The 12025-nt window shown below is 40.5% G+C and overlaps 1 protein-coding gene across 1 annotated transcript in view; it reads left to right on the forward strand.

Annotated features, from left to right (window-relative positions):
• Positions 1 to 1669: 1669 nt before the first annotated feature.
• Positions 1670 to 12025, forward strand: part of NR1H4 (nuclear receptor subfamily 1 group H member 4) — a 48379-nt gene continuing 38023 nt past the window's right edge. Inside the window, 3 exon segments of the mRNA XM_008178771.4 lie at positions 1670 to 1827; positions 8950 to 9189; positions 9192 to 9311. Coding sequence (XP_008176993.2) covers positions 1797 to 1827; positions 8950 to 9189; positions 9192 to 9311 — 391 coding nt within the window. The 5' untranslated portion in view covers positions 1670 to 1796.

Consider the following 12025-nt stretch of genomic DNA (forward strand, 5'->3'; position numbering starts at 1 on the left):
ATGTGAAGGGGTCTGAGTTCATACAGAGAATTCTTTCCCAGGTGTCTGGATGGTGGGTCTTGCCCACATCCTCAGGGTCTAACTGATAGCCATATTTGGGGTAGGGAAGGAATTTCCTCAAGCTCACATTTGCAGAGACCCTGGGTTTTTTTCACCTTCCTCTGCAGCATGGGACATGGGTCACTTTCTGGTTTGAATTAGAGTAAATGGTGGATTTTCTGTAACTTGATGTCTTTAAATCAAGATTTGAAAACGTCATTAACTCAGCTAGAGATTACGAGCCTACTGCAGGAGTGGGTGGGTGAAGTTCTGCAGCCTATGATGTGCAGGAGGTCAGACTAGATGATCATGATGGTCCCTTCTGGCCTTAAAGTCTATGAACTTGTGTTGATTTCCAGCAATTTCTCCCCGAAATGTAACACAATACAACTGGGAAATAACTAGATGTGTCAAACTCATTGTAAATGTGACAAGTTGAGGAAGAATGGGAAAAATAGAGTAGAAGTATTTTTGATGGCGTTAGTATTTTTTATGGAGTTCATTAAAAGACCCCCTGGAGTGGATAGTGAGATACAAGAATAAATTAATGTAAGAAGCAGAAAACAAAGCAACGTATTTAAGCAGCCCTTAATGACTGGACAATGAAAAAAACTCAAAAGGAAATGCTATATAGTAGCTGTATCAGTGACATAGCTCCGTAGTGAATTGAAAAGATTGGATCCATCTGACAGCTTTTGTTTGGTTTTTAAAAAATCTCTAAAATCAACTGTCAGAAACTATTTAACAACCAAAAGATCATAAGCTGAAGAAGCTAACCATTTGTATCCAGCACCATCTGGCAGATGTTGCAACATCTGGCATTATCATGATGATAAATAGGCAAGTAGTCGACTTCCAAGTCAAAGGGAAACAAAGCAGCAAAAACTGAAACAGAACATTATGTATGTACAATAATTATGGACAACAAATGACCCAGTGGAGCAGAAGTAACCTGAAAGATGTTCTAAAATAATGAGAAATATCTCAACTAAACCTGAAGGAGGTGAATGAATAAAGCTATGTGGCACAAGGTCATTTGATAGGACAGGACAACAGAGAATCACTTGTGTGCTCAGTTCCTCATATGCAGGTTTTTAGCTTTGAAAGCTGCATAATTTGTGAAATAATAAAAGGAATGATATACCTTTGGGGCCTGATTCTACATACACTTACTGCCAGGTATCATGGACACTTTCCTGAGCAATTTTATTGACCAAGAATTTTCTAGAACACGTGATTCTTGTCTGGGTAAAGACGACAGAATTTGGCCCTCCTAAAATAATATAGTTTTCTCTGTGTCTGTGAAACACATGCTGCATCAGCCAGTCAAAATGGTTTTTGAATGGTTAATCTATTAAGTTTCGTCACCTAAAAAAAGTAGTAGATTTTTATTCATACAAAATACTAATGTGAATGAAAACAAAAAATTACAAAACCATAATGGAGGCGCTATTTGAATCCATTCACTCAGAGAAAGTATCCAGATTTTAGTAAAGGACATTTATACTGTAATTTGGCATTGCTATTGTCTCAACCATTTATAAATAGGCTTCACTGTAATGAAGTTAATCAGTAAACTATATAACCTCTGGCCTGTATCACTCCTTAGCTAGTCTTAAGGAAGTTCTAGTTTTCAGTTCAGAGAAAAGCAATAAGATATTAAGGAAGCAGTACTAAGGAAGTGTAGATGATAAGTACTGACTAGAAAAAGTAAAGAGAACAACACGTTAAATAGCCCAAGTTTTTGAGGAATTGTCATGGAAATGGTCGGAATGAAGACTGCTAATGGTAGGATATTGTTCAAGCTCATGTTTGATCTATTACATTATACAATATATCTGTTAAAGTCTATGAATCAGCTTGATACCAGAGGCTGTCTAGCCCAGGTTCTTAGACACCTGATAATAGTTTTTTAAGTACTTAAACCAATTGATTAGCTTATGTTTCCCATTCTGGTTTATCCTGTGAATCACAGGAAATACATTTTCTGCTTTTAAGGTCATTTGCTCTGTGTGACTCTTACCTCACATTAGCTTTATTATCAGGCTCGAGGCCTTAAGGTTTAATTTGTTTGCTGTTCTTTTTCTTATAGTTTTATATTGACAATATTTGTTGTGCCAATGCACTACCACTGTAACTTCTGTAATATTTTGGATAGAAATTCTACAGCCTGTATATAACTTCAGCGTAATACTGAAAATAAAGGGTGAGATTTTCAAAAGCACTCAGTGATGGCCGAACTCTGATGGTAAAACTTCCTTTTACTTCAATGGGAGTCCAGTTAAGCAAAAGCTGAGAGCTTTTTAAAATCCCACCCAAAATATTCACATGTAATATTGGAAAAGAAAATCTTCAACAAATCTCACCCACCAATTACATAATGGGAAAGTATTCACAAAATGATGGCCAGATTCAAAAAATAAAATTTCACTCTGACAATGTTAGTAAAATTTGAGACATTTTGTGAAATGTTCTAATTGCAATTTTTTTTGCAGAGCATAACCCACAAGTTTTGCAGCCCTATTAGTATTTATTTCAATGATCATATTTCAAAAATGATTACATGTGTGTTTTCTGATATGAAAAGTGTAATGGATCAGTAAGAACATAATACATTACTAGAGACAATTGGCCTGCTTCTGATCCCATTGACACTGATTTACACAACTGTAACTCCATTGATGTTAGTAGAGTAACTCTTGCTTTATAGTAGTGTAAGTAATGTCAGAATCTAGTCTATAATCTCCATTAATACATGAATAAAATCATATGCACATTCCAGATGGCAAGATAAGATCAAATTTATTTTATTATAAGAAGCTAATTGTTCTAGTAAGCCTCTTCAAGAAGCCCTTGTATATAGAACTGAGTGGGAATGGTTTAGCTTACCCATGAGAGTGTTGGAGATTTTTGAAATTTTCCCGTTCTGAAAATAGAACCTTTCCTTCCTCCCCCCCCCCCCCCCCCCCAATAAAATCAAAATCCTGATAATTTTCACAAACTGATAATCCCCAAAATTCAGGTTGGATCAATCAGAATATTTCATTTTGATAATTTCTAAATATTTCATTTTGATTTCAACCTTTTAAAATATTTCATTTTGAATCAAGAAACACAATTTTTCATTTTGAAAATGTTAAAAGGGGATGTTTTGACAATTTAGAAAGTTTTCAAAAAATTTCTAATCAGGAGATTTATGAAAACTTTCTCATGAGAAGTTTTGGTTTCAACAAACTGACATTTTCTGACAATAAGTATTTCATTGGAAACTTCCCTGCAAGCTCTACCTGTGTATACGAGAAAATTGCACTTATTGGCTTAAATAATTTTTATTAAACCAGTGTAATTTCAGTGATTTCAGTTTAGCTTAATTAAACTGAATCCTAATGGCCTTAAACTAAACCAAAATAAGTCCGATTTAAAACGAAATAGAAGTGTCTACACAGCCTACACAGTGCACTAGTTTAACTAAATCAGTTTTAAACTACACCTTAAAGTGAACTTGTGTAGACAAGACCTAGCATAAGTTTCCTTGAAAATCAAAGGCAGGTCCCCATCAGTATGGTATCTGAGTGTATCTCTACACTGCAATTAAAAATGAGCTGCTAGCCTGTGCCAGCTGACTTGGACTAAGGGGCTGTTTAACTGCGGTGTAGATGTTCGGGCTCAGGATGGATCCTGGACTCTAGGACCCTGCGAGGTGGGAGGGTCCCAGAGCTTGGGCTGCAGCCTGAGCCAGACTGTCTATATCACAATTAAACGGCTCCTTAGCCCGAGCCCTGTGAGCCTGAGTCAGCCGGCATGGGCCAGCTGCAGGAGTCTAATTGCAGTGTAGACATATCCTGAGTGCCTACCAGCACTTTAAAGTGTGGACATAAAATCTGTCTCTCTCTCCCTCCCACCCTTTACCCTACTGTGAGCAGGGACTGGCTGTAATTAGTTATTTTTTTTAATGTGGTGTTATTGTGGGTAGGCTAGGTCAGAGAAATAAAGATGTATGGGTTATTCAGGTTTAGCCAAATATAGAGAGATCTGTGTGTATTTGGTTTCTTCTGGAAACAAATGAACAGCTCTAATAACTATGAGGTTTTTTGTACATGTCTAACTAAACTTCCACAGTTCTGTCCCAGCATTGTACTGAACCCACTGTAAAACCCTGGATTGATTTGTTTTTCTTTTTGGGAGGATCATAGAATATCAGGGTTGGAAGGGACCTCAGGAGGTCATCTAGTCTAACCCCCTGCTCAAAGAAGGACCAATCCCCAGACAGATTTTTGCCCCAGATCCCGAAATGGCCCCCTCAAGGATTGAACTCACAACCTTGGGTTTAGCAGGCCAATGCTCAAACCATTGAGCAAGCTATCCCTCCCCGAGGACTGCTGCAGTCTCTTACTATTATTTCAAAGCCCTGAGCAGGTCAGGAAAGTGGTTTAAAGCTTCTATAGCATTTCTTGGAAATGACATAAAGGTAAAAATCAATAACGTATTTTTTATTTTAATCCTGGGATCTTCTCACCACTGTTTGTGTAAATCAATCAACCAAATAATTAAAAATTAGCAAATGGCACATTATGTGCACATAATTAAAAGTTGTTCCCACAAAACAGATACTAAAGATTTGTGCAATGGTTGTATAGTTGGAAACTAAAATAACATTTGTTTATCTATATAAAGAATTTTGAACAATCTTAGTAAGTAGCAGATACAATAAATTGAAAATATAATTAACAGAAGTGGGCCAAATATTTATTAATAATGTGCCCACAATTACCAAAAACTTTGTTTTACACTGGAGTCTCCTGCAAAACAATAGAGCCTACAGCAACTCATTGTAGGCTGAGGCTCTATTGTTTTGCAGGAGGTGAACACAACATGTTGCATGTGTTTTTCTATGCTGCTGCTGACGGATATCAACGATAGTCTTATGGTTAAAGCATGAGATTGAGAATTAGGAAACCTTGGTTCAATTTTAAGCTCTTCCACATACTTCTTGTGTGACCTCAGGCAAGTCACAAAATGTTTTTGCCTTTTGTTCCCCACTGGTAAGAAGGGGATAATATACTTGTCTCTTTGTCTGGGCTATTTAGAGTGGAAGCTCTTTAGAGCAGGGATCATCTTTTACTATGTATTAGTATCCTGATATTATTTGGGACCACTAAGTGCTACTGTAATTTAAATAATTATTAGTGGTAAATAGCACCATTATTCTCCTTTGGCTTTGTCCCACAGCTTTCCAGACATACCTATGTCTGCTTGTCCTATGGCAGCATCCCTGCTTTTGCTAACTGTACACGTCCGTACATGAGTGGATGCTATGTTGATGATGTATCATCTGAGCAAGTAGATGATACTGAAAAGTGATTTGTGTCAACTTTTGCAGTGCTGTATGCTGGTAAGGGCAAAATATAGCACAGCAGATGCCATGGGACATCTGGAATGAGAGTTTAGTTAAAACAGGAAGTTAAGGTTGTGGTATTGCTTGAAGGGCGACAGAATAGAAGGACCCCTTTTATAGCTAATAATGTCTTGCTCTTATTGCAGGTGTTCCTATCTTTTATTGCTGGTACTTCTCTTTTCCTCTTGACTCCTTTGAATTGATGGAAACCTTTTTGGGGGGGCTGTTTCTGTACTGGTAGAAGTACTCCGCAGAGTTCCCAGGCACACCCTCTTTTCTGGTGATTATCCCTCAAAAAGGAAAGCAGAAAAAATACTAAATTTCTTCTGATTTGTAAATGCAGTACAAGTAAACAATGTACATTTAGCAATGTTCATCAATGACTGTTTATCTACAGGGGTTCTCATCTGTCTCATCATAGACTTCAGTGAGAGTTGAGGGCATTCAGCATCTCACAGGTTTGGGACCTTGATACACACAATTTGTTGCACAAAATGCCTCTTGTGATAAAATCTTACAAATCGTCATGGATGAATGTTTGTTGCCTTACTGCAGAAATGTCAAAAACTGAGCTGTCACCTGCCATTGTGTTACAGTGAACTCAACAGTGTTTACTGAGATCTCAAGCTTTCCTCCAAGCCCACTCAACATTAAATACAGAGAGAAAAGGAGTTATCTAAAGCTGAACTGAGTAACTTCCTGGAAATATTGTTACTTCTCACGGAGCCAGTTCCCCGTGGGTCAATGCGAATTTTGCCACGCCCTTCAATAGCACCAGGATATGGACTTTCTTGAATAGAAAATATATTGTAGTTTGTAAACCACTTTCCTTTTCTCTGTTCAACTTACTGATATGTTTCTTTGATTTAAACTACATCACAGAGGGAGTATTGAATGTTGTTGAACTGGTTATAATTTATAACAGTGAGATTTAATTTTAATTTGTTTGCACTTTGAAAGTGACTAATAGAATTTTAACAAGTACATAAAGTACAAGGTTAAGGGAGCCGTCTGTTGGTGCTATTTATTTCTAGGACTTCATTGTTGTATGCTGCTTTTACAGTAACTGCTTCAATTCCTTATCACATTTGGTTAGCTGGTGCCATAACTTGTTGTTGTCTTAAGAGGTGAATGCTGCAGTCCTTATTTGGGAAAAACTCCCTTGTCTTCAATAGCCATTTCACCAAAGGGGTACAAATCTATCCCTTAATCTGTACTTTATCATAGGGGTTCCCAGGCTTTTTCCCTTGAGGCCCACCTGTGCAACTGAAATAGGCACTGTGGCCCACTATTAACGCTTCCCACTGCTTTCCAGGATTGAAGACTGGGGGATGGGGGATGCCAGGGTAGGGCCGTGACTTGAGCTGTTTGCGGGGTAGATGAACCTTTAAAGTATGCCCCCCACTATCAGCGTATACAGTTTGATAGTGTCCCCTCCCACTTTGCCCACCAGGCAGGCGAGTCATTGTTCTCTCAGGCTGATCAAATGGGAAATCAGGCAAGGGGCGGCCGAGCACACAGCCTGGCCTTCCCAGGCTGCCATGTGTCTATCTGGGAGAGGGGCATTGCGGGGCATGTGCGGCCCCTCACCTCAGCAGGGACCAGAGCCAGTCAGAGGGCGAAGGGGCCAGGCAGGTTCCACAGCCAGCCCCTGCCGACGCCCTCCGCCTTAGCAGCCTGCTGAGTGCCTTGAGCTCGTCACCTGGCAGCGCTGCCCCAGTCACCCATCCAGCATCCTGGGATACCTCACAGACACCCTCTGCCGGTGAACGAGGGAAGGGCTTGGGGGCTGCCAGTGCTGTACAGAGGCAGGCACTTGGGCTGGGCCTCGCCGTTACCTAGAATTAAGACTGCGCGCTTGTCATGGAAATCACGGATTCTGTGACTTTCCAGTACCTCCATGACTTCTGCAGCCAGCAGATGTGACCGACCCCAGGGCCGCCCAAGCAGCTTGGGCGCCCTGGTGCCAGATGCACCCCCCACACACAACAGTGGTGGTCCCGGGCCACCCCCCACCAGCAGCAGCTCAGCGGTCCCCAGCCCGTGGGGCTATCCCCCGTCAGCAGCAGTGGATCCATCCCCTGTCAGTAGCGGCAGTCCCATGTTGCCCCTGCCCCCAGCACCAACGGGTGCCCAAGCAGGTGCCTCGGAGCCCCCACCCTGAGCACCAGAGGGCACCCCAGAGCCCCCCCAGCACCAGCATGTGCCCCAGAGCCCCCCTTCCAGAGCAGCAGATTTAGTTAAGGGTGTGTAGTATAAGTCATGGACAGGTCACAGGCCTGTTTATTTATTTTTGTTTATTGTCCATGACCTGTCCATGACTTTTATTAAATCTTAGCCTTACCTATAATGATCCTGATCATGGCATTGTCCAGGAGGAAACAGAGCGGCACCATCGAGCCCTTGTCCCAGGGACAGGCTGTGGGGCTGATACTTCAGGGGGCCTGCCAGCCATGAATCTCAGGGTGCAGTGGCTCGGAGTGGGAACAGCTGCGAACTCTCCAGTCTCCTCCAGCTGTCCCAAGAGCTGCTGCCTCAGGGGGCCAGCTTCTTCTCCTTGCCCTCCCTGCACTGCCCAGCGGCTTCGCTTTGCCCTCTGCCACCTACCAGGGCACTGAATGCATCTGGCCCTGGGAAAGGGTCATTGCTGGCAGCCACTCTGTTGCTGTCCACTTCACAATACCAACCCCCCCCCCTCATGCCCTTACCAAACTCCACCCATGGCTATGCCAGTGGACCATCCAGAACTGTGTCGCAGTCTACCTTTGGCCCGCAACCCACAGTTTGGAACCCCTCCTGTATCTCACATCGTCCTCTATGCTTGGAATATCCTCCCTGATTCTGTGTGTCATGTAACCTCACTCTTCCCCTTCAGACCCCTCCTAAAGGTTCATTTATTTTGGTTAGCCTTCCAGCTCTTGCTAAACCCCACCTTTTGTCTTTTCCTGTAGCTGTTTTCCCTCACGCTATGATATACTAACTCCAAATAAAACAGAAATGAACAAGATAAGTGTATCTCCATCTTACTATTGTAGCCTTCCTCTTTCCCATAGCTCCTTGGGATTTCTTTGCTGTGTTTTTGTGTCTAATTCAGATTGACAGCTCCTTTGTAACGTGGACTGCTTTGCCTTAATTGTCTGTAGAGCATCGTGTACATTTTTAGCTCTATAGAAATAATAATCTTTCAAGATTTTCTAAGGAAATAGCAGTGCAAAATATTTTCATTGACTGTAATAAAGTAGCTGAGAATGTTAATTTATATTGAGAGCATCTTTCTATGTATTTGTACAGACCTAGTGCATAGGGGCTTCTGTGACTGGGGCCTCTGGATGCTGAGGGAAGTGTAAATATTATCAAGACTATTTTAGAGTTCTTTATGTTTAGTCAATACAATCTCTAGGATTAGTAAATAATTTCTTTCCAGTATCTGAGACTGATATGTTTAGGAATGGCAACTGTTCCAGTGACCCTGGTTTAACAGTACTAATACATATTGTTTCTGCATTATTATGTAGGTGTTCTTACAGAGGCAATGAGTTCTCCAGTGCAAGAGCCAGATGTGTCACCTTATACACAGTACAGCAGTATGCCGTTCCCCCCAGTTCAGCCTCCGATTTCATCACCACCTTATTATTCCAACCTTGGCTTTTACCCCCAGCAGCCTGAAGAATGGTATTCCCCTGGAATGTATGAACTCAGGAGAATCCCCTGTGAGAACTTTTTCACAAGAGAGACAGAACTAGTGGATATACCCGTAGCCAGAAGTCGAGACTGGGCCACTCCACGGGAAGAGTGAAAGGAGAAGAGCTATGTGTTGTGTGTGGTGACAAAGCATCTGGATACCACTATAATGCTCTGACTTGTGAGGGGTGCAAAGGTAGGACAAAATATGAATGAATCTGTCACAAAATAAGTTGGGAAATGGATATTTATTTCTGAAATGTCATTTTGTCTTAATTGAAAAGCTCTTTTAAGTGCTTACCCTTTGTAGATCTTTGCATTTGGATCTAATGCACGGTTATTAACTGGCTAGGTGGTAGTATTGTTGAAAAGGATCTGGGGGGGGGTATAGTGGATCACAAATTGAATATGGGATAACAATGTGATGCAGTTGCTAAAAAGGCCAATATCATTCTGGGTTGTATTAACAGGAGTGTCGTATGTATGTAAGACACAGGAGGTAACTGTTCCACTCTCCTTGGCACTGGTGAGGCCTCAGCTGGAGAATTGTGTCCAGTTCTGGGCACCACACTTCAGGAAAGATGTGGGCAGAGCCCAAAGGAGAGCAACAAAAATGACAAAAGTTTTAGAAAACCTGACCTCTGAGAAAAGGTTAAAAGATTGAGCATGTTTAATCTTGAGAAAAGAAGGCTGGGGGGGAGGGGGGGGGGAACCTGATAACAATCTTCAAATATGTTAACGGCTGTTCTAAAGAGGACAGGAATTAATTGTTCTCCACATCCATGGAAGGTAGGTAGCAAAACAATAATGGTCTTAATCTGCAGCAAGGGAGATTTAGGTTAGATATTAGGAAAGTCTTTCTAATTCTAAGGGTAGTTAAGCTCTGGAATAGGCTTCCAAGGTAGGTTGTGGAATCCCCATCATTGAAGGTTTTTAAGAACAGGTTAGATAAACACCTATCAGGGCTGGTCTAGGTTTATTTGGTCCTGCCTCAGCCCAAGGGGCTGGACTTGAGGACTTCTCAAGGTCTCTTCCAGTCATACATTTCTATGATTCTATGATTATTTTTCCTGGGACACACTGGTAGTTTCATTCCTTTGTGGATATAGAGTATACATTGCCTTACAGCAGTGTTGACTGTCAAAGCAAAAGTATTTGTCCACCTAAACCTATCATCCAGCAATCAATCATCGTCGTTGTCAGCAGCAAAACAAACCATTGATTTAAAATAAGCACTATCCCTGGTCATAATTTCTGAGTTTGGATCAGCAAATATTCTTTAATCTGTAGAGTATTACATTTCATCTCTTTCATTTCTTGAGAAGGCAGCATGAGGATACATTGAGTAGCTGAAAGGACTGGTAATAAATAGTATAAGAGCTTTTCACGTCTATGTTGTCAATTCAGCATCTAATCCAAGTCAGTAGTGACTGAAAGTGGTCACCATCTGATGGCTTGTTGGTGGCCTATGGGAAATGCATGGGTGCAATTAAAAAGTTCTTTCCAGTGCGAGGACTAGTAACAGTCATCATTTTAATATAATTTTATAAGGAATACCTCTTAAATTGATCACATCTCTAAAACTAGAATGAACATTTTAAGTGTGCCCACTGTATTAGACTGGTTTCCAGTGAACAGTGCCCGCACGTGGCAAAAAAAGCCCCTCACCGTTATTAGTGATCTGGTGGTGGTGGTTCAGCAGAGAGGACAAGGACATAGCAGCTGAATAACTCTTACTTCTAGAGGTGGTTCTTCCAGGGCACGTTGGTAGGTAATTGCATCAAATAAAGGAATTATCCTTCCCTGCTACATAAGTCAACACTCTTGAGCCCAATAACTTGTGGATGGAACTATGTGTATCTTTTAGAAAAACATCCAGTCTTGATTTAAAGACTCCAAGTGATGATAAGTTTACTACCTCCCTTGGTAAGCTGTTCCAGTGGTTAATTGCCCTCACTATTAAATGGCTTTTACTAAATTAATTTATAATTTTTTTACAGCAGTTATAATTAGACACTGTGGAAAAACCATGGTAAAAACTAAAAACATTTTGGGCCAAAGTCATTCCAAGTACAACTCCCATGTAAGTGTTGGGATCAATGGTCACAGTAAATGTATTCATTCAGGTCTCCTTGTTGATTTTACTTAAATCATTCTGTGAAACCATTATATTACTGTTTTATTGGGATAATTCATTTTGTGTTTTCACTTTTTCATGGCTGCAACATCAGTTACAGAGGAAAGCACAACCCTTGATCAAAGACTGTAAAAGTTGAATTATTTAAGGTTAATGTATTATGTTTCTGCAATAAACCTTAGAATGGCTTAAAGCAATAGTAAGATGATGTGTAAGTAAGAGGCGAACAATTCTGTTTGAAAAGCCAGATAGGATGTTTTAATGGTCTTAGCATTCTGCCTATCTGGTGCCCTTCACCCCAGAGGTGGCTGCATTTCAGTGATACTAAATGTGTGGAGTTAAGCACTTTGGGCTCCTTCCGAATGAAAGGCTGTGTATAAAAGTAAGAAATTACTATCGACATTAATCTACAGTTTGAATAGAGAGCCAGTGCTAAGCATGATAGAACCAATTAAATATATCTGTGATACCTGAATATAAACCAATCTATTTATATTCGAAATTTAGAAGAGAATTTAGTGAACCTTGAGTGGTTTACTTATAAACTGAAAGGGCTGCTGACCTTATCTTCTCTCTCTTCTTTTTTGTGGGGAAAAAAAACATGTTTTATTGGTTCGCAAGAGATTTATATTCTGGAGCTGTGCATACATTATTTTTTTTTACTATATTACTATCCACATACAAAAACATGTGAATATTTCTCCTCACGTGGCAAGAAAAAAATGGTTTGAAAATCTGATTTTCTATTTATCCCTTCCCCAAAATATTAATCA

The sequence above is a fragment of the Chrysemys picta genome, chromosome 1 (assembly GCF_011386835.1).
Source record: "Chrysemys picta bellii isolate R12L10 chromosome 1, ASM1138683v2, whole genome shotgun sequence".
In the NCBI taxonomy this organism is placed as follows: domain Eukaryota; kingdom Metazoa; phylum Chordata; order Testudines; family Emydidae; genus Chrysemys; species Chrysemys picta.